Source organism: Perca flavescens, chromosome 23 (genome assembly GCF_004354835.1).
Source record: "Perca flavescens isolate YP-PL-M2 chromosome 23, PFLA_1.0, whole genome shotgun sequence".
Lineage (NCBI taxonomy): Eukaryota > Metazoa > Chordata > Actinopteri > Perciformes > Percidae > Perca > Perca flavescens.
Window position 1 is genome coordinate 3543787 of NC_041353.1, and position 15158 is coordinate 3558944.

A 15158-nucleotide genomic window follows, 5' to 3' on the forward strand; every position below is an offset into this window, starting at 1 on the left:
CCCAAAAAAAGTATTTTACTTTCTGATGGTCCAGGAACTATTGTGTTTCACTGCTGAACAAACGTAAACGTCGCTGACTGGCTGCCACAACTTGTGTACAGCTTCATTCTTACAATAAGCATAAAGCACTAGTGCTCGTTAGTGTCCGTGTAAGGAGTAGGGAGGAGAATCTGTTGTGGCCTTGATCGACCTTTACATGTGGTTATGTTGTCTTCCCAACTAGTCTAAATAAGAGCAAAATGAAATGAGAGAGTGGGGGAAATGAAACTTGACTTTCTAAGTGTGTCAGCGTGGGTACAAACTAAAGCAGAGTGATAACCAGAAAGCAAAGGAGACAAACTCTCATTCAGTTCTCCTTTGCAACTTCTTTTCAAGCATCAGAGTGGCCTACTGTAGTGGTAAATTACAGACCTCATCGTGACTCTGCGTTGTTGTCTCATCACGTGAAGCGATATTTTGTATTAAAATTGGCAAATTGTCAGCATTAAAAGTATGCCAAATCAGCTATCCGCAGCTCCTTTTTGCAATGTACTCATGTATGTACAGGCCTAACTATCACTGGATTACTTTGATGCTAAAGAAAACTGATTCTCAGGCAAGTTGTGCAGTTATAAGGACCACCTATTTTTCAATGATTTCTGAGAAGATTTATCAACAGAAAGTGAAAGTCACACTGAATCTAAACATGTCTTTGATTCAGAATTGACTGAGTTATAACTCAGAGAAGGAGTTAGAATTTTAATGGAAATTGCGGCAGTCCGGCACTAAGCAATTAAAATAAATTGTTATCATCTTTAGTGTCAAATCATAACATAAGTTATCTCAAGACTCTTACGGAAGTAGGTCTAGACCACACTCTATAATTTACAGCTCTTGCCCGTCTAAACAAGATTCTTCCAGATTGGTGGAACGCCATTTACTTTCACGTATTCGCGAGGTTTGTTTTGATTTGCGGGTTAGTTTCATCATCTTCTTTTTTAGAGGAACAACCGAGTCGAGTGAGACTGCAACACTATCGACAAGATGATCAATTCGGGAGGGACTAAAGTTAACGTAGGAGTACTCTGATATATTGAGGCATGGCATTGAATTTAAAGGACAATTCCGGCGCAAAATGAACCTAGGGGTTAATGACATGTGTACCGAGTCGACCGTTCTCTGGGATATGTTTTCATGCTAATCGAATGTGACCAGTTTTAGCGCGAAACTGTAATTAGCTTATAACGCTAGTAGTCTGAGCATGCTAAAGTAACAAGAAATCTCTATTTCTACACCACTAACAAGGCTCAAAATAGCATCACACTTCCACGGTAGCATAATGAGAGTCCCTATATGTAAACCCAAGCATTGAGAACTTGTGTACAGACAGTTTATTAAAAAGATTAGTTTATAAAGACTGTACCGTTCATGGTTACATGCTTTCTTGAGCTATGTTACTGGTTACACGGCATCAGTCGTTTGACTGGTCATGACTGTTTTCCCAAGATGGCGCCTGCCTTTATACGGAACGCTACAGTCTTCATAAACTAATCTTTCTGTACACTTACGAAGTTCTCAATGCTTCGGGTTTACATGTAGAAACCCTCATTATGCCACCGTGGAAGTGTGGTGATATTTGAGCCTTGTTAGTGGTATAGAAAGAGCTTAAGACCTTACTTTAGCATGCCCCGAATACTAGCGTTACAAGCTAATTACCGTTTTGCGCTAAAACTCGTCACATTCAATTAGCATGAAAACATATCCCAGAGAACGGTCGACTCAGTACCCATGTGGTATTAACCCCTAGGTCCATTTTGCGCCGGATTTGTCCTTTTTAATGCCTATGGAATTACAGTAATTGGGCCAAACTGCAGTAGCTGACTTCCTGTAACGCACCTATCCCGTTCACCTCACGCAGTATCTTTGCGCCATGTGCAAACAGTTAGATTCTGACTTTATTTCTCGGTCTCGGGGATACTTTAAAGACTCGGGGTGTGTTCCCGTCCAGGTGAAGGAGTTGAGGCAGAAGGCCTTGTCGTACCGCCTTCGAGCGTGGGGGGAGAATTTCTCCAGAGATCACCTGAGCCAGCTGCTGTCCGAACACAACGCGCTGTGGGAGCCGTCGGACACCACCGACTCGGCAACTGACCCCCCCACCCCCGCCTGACCGTTGACCCCTGTCATGACGCTGACAGCCGCAGCATTTCGCCTGTGGAGGCCCTGGACCTGGCCAGGTGAGAGAGAGAGAGAGAGAGAGAGAGAGAGAGAGAGAGAGAGAGAGAGAGAGAGAGAGAGAGAGAGAGAGAGAGAGAGAGAGAGACAGACTCTTCTCTGAGTGAATGTTTGTGTCTGTCTTTTAGGGCTGCTCCCTAAAGAATTAAAGTGCCGCTTTTGCGTGACTCTTCAGTCTTCTTGTCAGTTTTTTTGCAACGTTTTTCCAATTTTTTCTGCACATTTTTGTCACTTTTTTTAATGTTCTTTTAGCTTTTTTTTTACATTTTTTTTCAAATGCTATACAATTTTATTAAAACACCCAAATTCAATGAAAGTAGTGAACTGATCACTTACTTTACTTGTGAAGAGCGCTGTATGTGGTAGGGCTGCTCCCTCTTAGTCGATTAGTCAACTAATCGGTCGTTTTGGTCAGCTTGGATTTCAATCATGTTTTATGCTTTTTTTCATGCTGAATGACTTATTTCCAAGAAACGTACGAGCACATCTCTGTTAAACACAAAAATTAAAGTGCCGCTTTTGCTTGACTCTTTGCGGAGAAACTCAGATTTACAGATCTGTCGATTAAATCAACTAATCGATTAGTCGATACGATTGAATGAGTGTTAGTCGACTGAGAATTTCTTCAGTCGAGCACAGCCCTACTGTCTTTGTGTTTTGTTTCCAGCCAGTCCAGTAACTCCAGTAAGAGGCTTTCTGTTACCGGCTCAGGGAACAAAAACACCGAGACGAAAGCACAGACCCCTCCACGTCCTTCTGCTGAAAGGCGTTCGGCCTGGGGAGAAGAAGCAGAAGGAGAGGAGGAAGAAGGAAAAAAAACAGATGAGTAGGTTCTTCTTTCTGACATCAGTTTAAGTGTAGTTGTTAGTTGTTCTCCTCCTAAATTGGCCTGATTTGTCGTGTGTGTGTGTGTGTGTGTGTGTGTGTGTGTGTGTGTGTGTGTGTGTGTGTGTGTGTGTGTGTGTGTGTGTGTGTGTGTGTGTGTGTGTGTGTGTGTGTGTGTGTGTGTGTGTGTGTGTGTGTGTGTGTGTGTGTGTGTGTGTGTGTGTGTGTGTGTGTGTGTGTGTGTGTGTGTGTGTGCAGGGAGGAGGGAAGATTACCAACTCCAAGGCTGAAGATAGGACCGGTTCAGAGAACTCACCATGACCTCACCACACCTGCCACCGGTAGACACACACACACACACACACACACAGCTCAGAGCCCAGTGTGTGACCTCTGACCTTTGTCCTCCAGGAGGCGCTATACTGGTGGGAAAACTGAAGAGCAGTGATGAATCTTCTCCGTATAAACAGGTAATATTGAAATCAGACGTATTAAATCATATTTCGTTATATTATATCATATTATTATGCTGAGGTGTTGTCGTCTTCAGAGGTGTGGGTCAGCGGTTTCCATGGCAGCGGGGGCGGAGACTGCTGTCGACGTGCCAGTCAAACCGAAGGTGGCGCGGCCCGACAATAACTCCTCCCACCTCCCCTCCTCCTCCTCCTCCTCCCCATCTGGCCCCGCCCCCGACCACAAACCAGCCTCGAGTCCTGCCTCTAAACCAATCAGGACGAAGCAGACGCCTCCGTCCCCTGTAGCCCCGCCCCTTCTGGTCCCGCCCCCGCAGCACTGTATCCAAGGCACTCTGAGGCACGCCGACTTCCAGCACAACGGTGAGCTGCTCATGTGTTGATAATTAACCTGCAACTAAAACTAACTATCGGTTAATCTCCCTGTGATTGGCTGGTTAATATCATATCAGGGAGTAGTAAAAAACAAAAAACAAAAAGTTTTGGAAAATCAGAGGAAAGCAGCAGATATTTTGGCATTTATGCTTTTAAAAATGGACTAAACTGATTTAATTAATCAATGAATTGATTACATTTTTTTTGCCATTTATGCTTCTTTTTTATGTTTTTCTTCCTTTTGTTGTCCACTAAATTTATTTCTCATCAACCAAGACTCATGAAATGTCAATTTATATTCATTTATAAATTAAAATAAATAATAAAATTAAAAATGCACCCTAGACCCATTCGAAAAGGAATAGGGTGTCCTTTTGCCATTAGGCTCCTAAATGCTTCTGATGGCAGCACCCTGAAACATTCAGAGCTTGTAATCCTGGGGAAGCATAATGCTTTGATTTATATATTTATTTACTTCTTAAGTTGGTTTTATTGTTTATTTTATTTTTATTTAGCTTATTTTCTTCAACCTGTGTGTGCGTTGCTGCTCTTACCTGGTTTACCCATTTGTTGGTCTGCTGCTACTAGTCTATATCCTTGACTTTCCACTTCCGGGATTGCTTTGTGTTGGCGTTCTAACCTCTGGTGGATTTGTGAGGACTATGGTTAACTGCTCCTCAGATCTCTGCAGGGTAAATCCAGACAGCTAGCTAGACTATCTGTCCAGTCTGAGTTTTCTGTTGCGCGACTAAAACTACTTTTGAACGTACACATGTTCCACCAAAACAAGTTCCTTCCAGAGGCTATTTAGCAGAGGCACCGTGGCTTTTCTCCGGTGCTTACCACCGCCAAAGACGATTGTGATTGGTTTAAAGAAATGCCAATAAACCAGAACACGTTTTCCTCCCATCCCCGAATGCTGTGTGGAGTAGCCAGACCCTCCTCCAGTGTGCTTTGGAGGAGGGTCTGGCCAAGCGAGACTATCTGCTACTGACATGTTGGTTGATTGTATGGCTGCGATGTGCTTTTATGTGACTGGTTGACTGCATGGGAGGAATGAAGTTCTTTTGAATTTAAATCAATTTAATTGAGGAAGAAGCCTAGGCTTGTCAAGTCCTACCTCCGGTCCTTACCATAAACAAGTGCACAATCCAATAAGACAAACTAAAGAGACAATTTCAAAATAAAACAGAAATTCTACTCCAATTTACGTCCTGCTCCGTCAAGCTATTAGGAAGAAACGGAGCAAAAACAAGCAAGCAGATTCACATTCTACCTCCTCACTTCTGTAGTTTTCAGAAATATATATTTTACACACACACACACACACACACACACTGACTCACCCCTCTTCACTTCCTTCTTTGCCTTTTCATCCAGTTTTCTCAACAGATCCAATTTCATATTCATCCTGGAAAACTGTCACTAAACTAAACGTCACGTGTGAAAACGTGTCACAGCGAGACAATGAAAGAGTTGTCACTAATACCTCGGTAATTGTCCCTTTTAACATCTCTGGGTTTATGAGGTCATTGTGGGGAAGTTTGCTTTATGGCAATAGGATTTTCAGCCATGTTAGCTTTGTCATTGTGAGCATGTTAGCGTTTAGCTGTGTAATAAATATCTAATGTTTGCAAAGGAAAGGAGCAATACATTCTGCAAATATAACTTTTCATCCATCCACACGACATTCACTACACTTTTCAAACCAGGCCATGCCCATTTAGGAGACCGGAAGTGTGTAGCGTTTCAAATCATTGCTGCAGAGTGTAATGTGCTATCTTTAGTCATAGAGAATCTTTGTTGATCAAGAATCAATAACCCTGTGTCTGTGCGTCCTCAGGTGATCTGGGTCTGAGGTTCAGGGAGCTGCAGTGTTCAGGAGGAGGCTGCGGCTCTGACGAAGGTGAACATTTAAAGCCTCTGAACACACACACACACACACACACACACACACACACACACACACACACACACACAGCTGATTTCAGTTATTGTTGCTGATTAGATCTCTGCTTTAGTTGAAGTGGGCCAGAGCGTAGGCTACGTTTACACGTGGCCGGCTATTTTCATAAATGGACATTTCAACCTCTCAGTTTTCAAAAAAAAAAAATTGTGCACAGTTGTCAGTATTCAGAAAAGTGTTCGTTTACATCAGGGGTGTCAAACTCAACTTCCCAGAGGGCCACACTGGGAACAAAGAATCACATCAAGGGCTAGACATGTACATTTTATTGACATGCTTTTATTTAATCAAAAAAACATCTTTTATTGTATTATTGCGTGTCTCATATAGTCTAATCACTTACAGCTTGGTCGACATAAAGCCCCAAAAAATTTAACTTAGCCATCAAAGAAAAAAGCGAAACGAAAACATCAGGAAAAAACGTAAAAAAAATTTGACAAAAACGTCTGAGAAAGTGGCAAAAATGCTGAAAAAAACGTCTGAAAAAGTGGCAAAAATGCTGAAAAAAAGCAATTAAAAACTACAGATAAAGCAACAAAAAGTAGGTGGGCCAAAACGTATTCTGAACCTAAATTGATATGCGGGCCGGATAAAAATCTGCGATGGGCCGGATTTGGCCCGCGTGCCTCGAGTTTGACACGTGGTTTACATGAATCCGTGTTTATATGCCGTCAAGAGCATGCCACACCTGTAGGTGGCAGTGTAACAAGAAGCTCAAGCCCACGTTAGCCAATCAGAATCCCGAAAATGGCAAACAAAGATGGCGCCAGGATCATCATTCGTATGGACTGACCAGGAGGTAGAGCTCCTGTTAAATGTAACTTTAAGATTACAAAGCCACAAAATTACAGGAGAACATCGACTGGGAGACAATTTGCCGACATACTGACCCTCTTTTTAGAGCACGTCCCCAACGACCCTACTGATGATTTTCCTCATCAAAAGGAGGACATTACCCGCGCCGTCCTCACTACCAAGCTGAAGGCAGTTCGTCGGCTGCCTTAACCTCCGTTTGTCTCAGTTGACGTGCAAACGTGCAAACCAAGTTTTCCAAAATCTCCACTCTGGCCGGAGTTTTTTTCAGAAAGAATCATTTTCAGAGGCAAATTCTCCGTTTGCTTGTAAACGAAGGGCACAAACGAAGGGAAATGTCTCCGTTTTTTTTAAATAACCACGTACGTGTGTACACGTTTACAAACGGGATATTAGATGGGAACTTAATAGGTCAGGCCCGCCCTAACTGGTGCAACAAAGCTTACAAGAGACTCAGGAAGATGTCAACGAATCAATCAGTCTAAACCAGGGGTGTCAAACTCAATTTCCCAGAGGGCCACACTGGAAAAAGAGAATGGCACCAAGGGCCAGACATGTATAGTTTATTGACATTCACTATTTCATCGAAAAAGTAAAATATCTTTGACTCAATTATTGCATGTCTCATGTAGTCTTCTCACTTACAGTTTGGTCCACATAAAGCCCTGAAAGAGTGAGCAAAAAAGTTCCAAAGCCATCCTAGAATTTAGGACATCGAGCAAAACAGTGATTGCATTTTTTAAGTAGGCTACCACACAGCTGACTCACAACAACCTTTTTCACAGCCTGAATATGCAAACTCTCTCTGCTTCTTCTGGGGGAATTTCTGAGTCTCAGAGTCGGCAAATTTGCCAAATTCTGCTTTGAGTGTTGCGTAATTGCAAATTGAAAAACAGTTTCCCATGTTTTTGGTTTGGCTCACAACTAGGTGGGCCAAAAGTTATTGTGAACCTAAACTGATATGCGGGCCGGATCAGAATGTGCGAGGGGCCGGATTTGGCCCGCAGACCTTGAGTTTGACACATGTGGTCTAAACGCACCAACACAGTCCTGGGAATCAGCCAGATTAACTGGAAATGGACACATCACTTCCCCCATCTGAACCCCCCACTCACCATCACCCCCTCCCTATGCAAAATTCAAGACGAGATGAAAAAATAGCCATAATATTCAATACAATAAAATAACAACAAAATAAACGACAAACTGCAAACCATTTAAACATATTATGTATATATCTGTTGAGGCATCAAGTACATACCTATACTATATTTTTTATATCGTATTTCAAGTTGGTCTCAGGCATGTAAAAGTGTCCTCAAGATCCATGACAGAAAGCCACGTCATTACCATCACTGTCATATTCTCAACTAAACATGACATGTTAAATCTTGAAAATGTTCTATTTCACTCAAATGTTGGCTTAAGTTTTTAAAAAATAATTCACAATGCTTCTGCTCGTCCTCTGAAAAGATTTGTTACACGCTGCTCTGAAAAAACAACACTGGGAACTAGGTCAGCCACAAGGTGTGAATGTAGTCTCCCACAATGCAAAACTGCATTTGGGAGCACATCATTCTCCTTTGTGGCTATAAACCAGTGGAATACTCTTCCTACAGAGCTAATGTCATGTCACTAACTTGCACTCATTCTCACGCTTAGCAAAGCATTGGTTTTTAAGAAAGCAGTACTTTGTCTGTATGTTATTGCACCATCTACCTGCCCAGGAACTACGGGGGGAAACTAGCAATTTGCTACAACCTGGCACAAGACCTTTTTTATTAATGTTTTTTCTGCACTGTTCAAATACATAAATTACAATTACATTATGCTAACACCGTAAAGCACATTGCATACGTCTATCCCCAGTACATTGGCATCCTGGTGCTTAGGTTAGCCGAGGTTCTTTCTATTATTGATATTTTTTGTTTCTCCCGTTGCATAGACGACCGTCTGTCGGTGATCTCGTGGCGTTCGGCGGCCTCCTGCTCCGTGGCGTCCGGCGTGCTGGAGCGCGCTCAGAAGAGACGAGACAACTTCTGGGGGAAGAGATGACCACTGATGTCACTGCTGTCGCTATGGGAACCAGCGCGTCGTTTGCAGAGCTGAGTCTTTAGTTAATTGATCAAAAATGAGCGAGAATCATGCATTTCGATAGTTGTGATAAATTTAAATGTTTTTTTTATAGATGAATTCAAGGTGCTAGTAATGAAGTCTCTTTTTACAAAGTAATAGATTTTTATATAAATGTAGTAATTATGTCTATTCAGTAATTATGTTTCATTAGTATTTATGTGGCTGACTGTGAGATTGCTGAGATTAATGTCATAATAAGGGACATAAACACAGATTTATTTGAGTTTTTACGTCATTACAGACGGATAGAAATCATTACCATTCGAGGGGAAGTTACCAGAAGTTCAAAAAAAATGTGTTTGTGTTTGTCAGAAAGAAGCAGAAGTTGAACCACGCACTCTTCAGTTTGTTTCTCCTCCTGAAGGAATGACGTTTGACAAGTTTAGAGGTTTTGCTGCTTCACGGCTTTCAGCTCCTTGTAGTCTTATGTCATCTTGTCTCTCTCTGGATATTTTCCAACATGCTGCTGCAGCTCCAGTTATATGTTTGATGTCAGAAAATGTTTCTAGATATCTAAAACATTAAACACTCAGAGACAGATGCTTATTAATATTGAGGTTTGAATTCCGATGCTTTCATGGATCTCTATGGGCTTCTCCCTTGACTGTATAATGCCTCCACGTCCCCCCGATTGCCTGCGAGCTTCTCCTGTACTGTACGGTAATTTCTCTACTGTGCGACAGTATGTCGCGTGGTTATGACACAATCGTTATAATTCAATTGAAGCACTTACCACTTAGTTTCAAATGGTTATAATGGCATCACAAGTTCGAACGGTGGATGCTTGTTTGCTTGTCTGTATGTATGTCTGTTTACTTGTATGTCACTTGCCTCATGGAATATTTTCCATGTGTACTCATTTGGGTGTCCAGTCTTTCCTTTAGGATTTTTTTTTTTTTAGCAGTGGGGGCAGGTCCGAACAACATTTTATTTCATCTATTAATTTTATTCTAAAGGTGAAATAAATGCAAGATGTTTTCAAACTCGGCGAGTCTCAATCTATTCTGTTGACTTTCCCTATCTGCATTGTTCTATTGGCCTAGAGGGGGTAGTTTTATAAATCTCAAACTCTGTTTAGTGGTTAGAAAACGTGTTGCCATATAAACCTCAAACTCAATGCCGTCTTGGTTTTAAAAACTATTGAGAAAGTATTACAAATTGTATTAAAAGGTATTGAATTTACCTCCAACATTTCTGTATATACCCTGACCAAGCGTCCTTATTTTACGCAATGGGAGAGTGAGGATGGTTTGGAGGACTGGTTGGCAACCATTGAATCACTCGTCCCCAGCCAACCGTTATTTTACCGTGGAGTTATATGACGTCAGGCATTTATTTCTCAGCAATGCAAAAAGCAGCGAGCAAAATGCTTTCCTCTCATTGAAAACTATTAGAAAACACCGCCCAAGGCTGCTAAAACATCTCTCATCTGGGCCTACAGAAGCACAGAAGGGAAATACTCAAGTAAAATACAAGTATCTCAGAATTATACTTAAGTACAGTACTTGAATAAATGTACAGCATGTCCTCTGTAGGTTTTCTATTTTCAGCCATCTCTATTAAATTGGGAATTCATAACAACAACTCCTGCATGTCTTTTAAATATTTCTGTAAAGTAAACATTGATGTCACGTTGTCAGAGGTTGTATAGAAAGAAGAACAAAGGATAACACGAGGATGGCTAACCCGGCAACCACTCACACTATTTAAACACACAATACACACAATACACACACACCTGGCAACCAGCTGTGAACTGCAGATGAACCAGTTGAGTGTGAATTCCCCTCGTTACGATATACAGAACAAACAATGTAAAGCAGAGGGAGTTTGTGGGAAATTCATCATCATTAGAACGTTTCCTGTGAAACAGTGATGTGTAAAAAGTCCTGGAAGTCATCTGTTCCTTAAATTGTGTTTTATATTTGTGTTTTATGTCGTATTCTTTGGTCGGTAGTAGCTGTCATTAACGCATTTCTTCGCTCTACATGGCGTCTGATTTAAAAAGTGTGACAGTCGTTCGATCTCAGCTTCAGTCTCACAAAAATTTAAAAATTACGTGAAAAAAATGGTTTGGGTTAAAAATCAGTTGTCAATTCACTTCCTGAAGGTTACGCACGTGGTGCTTGACGCGATATTTGTTAAGATTTTAAACTCACATTTTTTTTTATTTTCAAAAGGGGTGGCAGTAACTCAGTTTGTAGGGAGTTTGGTTGGGAACAGGAGAGTCGCCAGTTCAAGTCCCTGTACGGACCAAAGTATGGAGTGTGGATTGGTAGCTGGAGAGATGCCAGTTCACCTCCTGGTCACGTTTAACTAGACCAACTGGTCACTGTCCAGCACTCAAAGCACTGTCCTGACTCTGACATCTCTCTTTTTGATATTAATAAATGTCCGTTACATTCAAGCCGTTGCCAAATGAGTTGCTACAAAGCTAATTAAGACTATCAGCTCCACACAACTCTCTCTGTGTTTCTCGGTATGGTTATGTTCAGAAGATCGTGGCGTCCGGCGACTTTCCCGCGCAAAAACTTGAGTGAAGATAATGACCTCCTCTGAAGAGTCCGTCATGTTTTTTTTTTTTAATCCTTCATGTCCTCCTTGGCTACTAGCAAGAGGAGAGTTTGCAGCCTCAGATCCTCAGACGTGCCCTTCTAACCGTTCCAAAGTCGAAACTCAAAACCAGATGCACCTACCCGAGGAGATAAGGCTCGCTGAATCAGCCACTTCTTTTAAATCTGTTCTCATAGACTTGCTTTTATGTGATGCCGTCTTTTTAATCATCTTTTTACCCTATCACCTGTTCAATTTCCTTTTGTTTGTAGTTGTTTTTTCTGTCCTTTTTAAAGCTGTTTTCACTATAACAATGATGTGTAAATGGGTGTGTGTATTGATTTGTATGTGCTTTTGTTTCTTTCGTCAAAGCAATTTATACGAATTAAATAAATTATTAAAGTTTGTTGTCATTGTGGGTACAAGAGAAACGTTCTGAATTATTCTTAAACACAAAGCATCATCTGAGCATCCTTTTTGGATTGACCTCCAAACTTTCAGCCGCTCAGTTGTGAGTCGCTGCGGTTCATCGCTGTTGATTCGTTGGTGGTTATTTCCCTTTCGTTGTTAACTAGGTGTTCTACTTTAGTTTGCATCCTCCAAAATACGTACAGCATGTTGCAACATGCCATGACTAATGTCTCTTCTTGTGACGCACAGGTGATGTAACACCTGATTTAATGAGTTTATGTGGTGCAAAAGAATTGTGGGGGAAACTAGTCAATATGAGAAATTTTTGATGAGGTTTCTTTGGGTTAGGGTTTGGCTCAGAATGAGTGAGGTTATTCTAATGTAGCGTTCACTTGAAGCGCTTTAATTCTGATTGAGCTTGATCGGAATACGTTCATTAATTTGTCCCTGTAAACGATCTGAAGTGTTAGCTGATACAAGTTATGGTGATATCTGCTACTATCAGTCTCTGAGGGATCCACACGCCTCATCAAACACATAAAATTATGAAAGTAAATACCGGCCACCTGATCCTTCACTTTACACACGGAAACAACTGCCTGATACTGATGTTTAAAAAGCTCTGAGAAGGAAGAAACGGGGGGGGGGGGAAACCAGAGTGACTGCATTGGCATCAATCAACGAGCAGAGCGGACGTTTCCATTAAGCCACACGGGAGTCGAGATCACTACAATTTCACTGCCTTGGTGTCACATTGAATAGGTTTTCCTCAGTAGTCGCAGACTAGTGGCTTTGTTGTGGAGTCCCCCAGGGGTTTATCCTGGGGGCTCTTTTTTTTATTTATTTCCAAGCTTCCCTTGGGGGATCCTCAGCGCTGATTTTCACTTTTATGCAGGTGATACGCAGCTGTAAATCCAGAGAAAGCCTGCTGTTACATAATGTCATGTATATCCTTGTTACCTGGGCCAAGAGGGTCATGTTTTTCAGTCTGTCAGCAGGATTACAGTAAAGCTACTGGCCCGATTTTCATGAAACTTCTTGGAAGGGTGTAGCATGGGCCAAAGAAGAACCCATTTAACTCACTTGTCCTTTAACTAATTCACCATTTTATTAACCTGTACTGCGTTGTTTAATATTCTATCAAAATCTCCATCATAATTGTAGAATTGTTTAGTTTTTGTCTCATTGCTTATTGCTGCTCTGCAGGTTTGCATGTATCAAGGAAATGGCATTGCTTGGCTGTGTTTTATTGCTTGCTTGGTTGAATGTACTGATTGTGTATTACTGTACCAAGGGCTTGCTGCTTCCTGTTGCTCTGCATGGCTTCTTGAGAATGCTTATTTTGTTGCTGTCGTCTTCATAGTGTCTTGTTGTCTTCTGTCTGTAAACTTTAAAATATCTTGCTGTTTCCTGTTGTTCTGGTCTCGAAACATCTCGCCAACAGTATACAGTTGAAAATTTGCCGGCTGGCTAACAACTGGCACATTTACAGAAATGTTGATTAATGTGGACTTTTGAAATAAATGAAATGTTGGAGCCGTAGTTTAGGTTTGAAATTAACATTACACCTGCTAACCATCAAATATTACTGAGAACTGAAAAAGTTGTGTAAAAAATATAGTAGCTTTGGAGTTCTGGAGAGATGTTAGGGCCCGTTAGCCTTGGAAACCCCTGACGAACTTCTGACAAATTTTGAGATTTGCTCTGCGAGTCCGTCTGGCCAAGAGCCCATTCAAGCCCATTTCCAATTTTTCCAAGACGAGGCACCAATCACAACCGTTGAGGCGGGCTTTACACGATGACAATAACGCAGCGATGGCGAGAAGCTTTTTGTTTACATTCGGCCACCGAAGTGCAGCAACCGGTTGATGCCGCTGTCGCTGCTACGTCACCCGGATCGTTGGTCTGATTGGTTGGAGGACTATCCAATCTCGCCCAGAGGCATTTGAGCGCCGTCCGTTGGTGACGCCCCTTTGGAAATGAGCTGTGAATCAAGCTTGCCTGGTTGCCAAGCTTGTCAACCAGGCAAAGGGACAGTCAGAGACTGAGAAAAGCTAATCTAAAACATACAGCATTAGGACTGGGTATCCCAAATGATTTGGCGAATCGATTTGATTCCGATTGAAAAGGTCTTCATTTCCGATTCTATATCAATTAGTTTAGGAAAATTTAAGTTACAATGCGCCAATTTCTCTTGGATATAAAAGAGATTCTCGGAGAACTTCTGCTGTAAATGGTACAAACAAGAAACAACCCTCACATATTTTTTTATAACGCACCAAGTTACAGTAACGTTTACATCAAGAACTGACCCCCAAAAACATTGATTCAAAGGACTTTTTATTAGTGCTGTCAAACGATTAAAATATTTTATTGCGATTAATCGCATTAATGTCATAGTTAACTGCAATTAATCGCACATTTTTATCTGTTCTAAATGTCCCTTGATTTCTTTTTGTCCAGTTATTTTCTTTTCTCATTTTAATGCTCTTATCAACATGGAAAAGTGCATCGGCTTGCTTTGTTCTTTTGTTGCCTGGCTTTGACGAGGGGGCGGAGAATGGGCATCAGCTGTGTGCTCGGCCATCAGCTGTGTGCTCGGCCATCAGCTGTGTGCTCGGCCATCAGCTGTGTGCTCAGCCATCAGCTGTGTGCTCAGCCATCAGCTGGTATTTCAGACTGGAGGTGCTGCGATATCTCCGTTCACAACAACACAACGCACAGATCTCTTTGGTCTTGTCAATGGAACCATTTGGCAACTTTTTAAAAGTAAACTTTCCATTCAGAATCTTATTGGCATCCATTTCGGCGACTCGCGCTCGCCATCCACTCAAAACGTAACGTTAGCCTGCTACTCTTTGGTGAAAATCGCCGTTTTGAATGGGAAAATGTCATCCACGGGAATCCATGTGGGTTTTTGTTCTTTTCGTTTCTGTTTGACTTTGGTTCTTTAATTATGCATGCTGGTTTGTTGATTTGAATTGTGTTTTGTTTATTTCTTTCCTAATATTCAATTATTGCTTTCTTTTAACATAATAGATCCTATCATTTTAAAAGATATATTTGAAACATAAAAGAAAAGAAAATGATATATTTTTATAAATACATTATTGTCTTTGACCACTAATTTTTGATAAACGGATCTGTGTGCTTTAAAGGTCTTGGGCCTATCCCAAGTGGCGTTGTCGGACATGTTTAGCTTCTCGAGTGTCATAGGCCACTCACACTGCCATGTCACCTTTTTCAGAGTTTGCATGTATGACTTAAGCAAAGATTGATTTTAATTGGAGAACTGATCCAGCCCTTTACAGTATCACAGTATTGCTTCCTCTTTACTGCAAAACTCCACCCTCTACATTGACCTATGTTGTAGTCCTTTAATGTTATTAAAAAAT

The 15158-nt window shown here is 41.4% G+C and overlaps 1 protein-coding gene across 1 annotated transcript in view; it reads left to right on the forward strand.

Moving 5' to 3' along the window:
- Positions 1 to 10934, forward strand: part of mdm1 (Mdm1 nuclear protein) — a 32494-nt gene extending 21560 nt beyond the window's left edge. Inside the window, 8 exon segments of the mRNA XM_028571164.1 lie at positions 1988 to 2133; positions 2136 to 2213; positions 2879 to 3037; positions 3295 to 3377; positions 3448 to 3506; positions 3587 to 3872; positions 5728 to 5790; positions 8609 to 10934. Coding sequence (XP_028426965.1) covers positions 1988 to 2133; positions 2136 to 2213; positions 2879 to 3037; positions 3295 to 3377; positions 3448 to 3506; positions 3587 to 3872; positions 5728 to 5790; positions 8609 to 8718 — 984 coding nt within the window. The 3' untranslated portion in view covers positions 8719 to 10934.
- The last annotated feature ends 4224 nt before the right edge of the window (positions 10935 to 15158 follow it).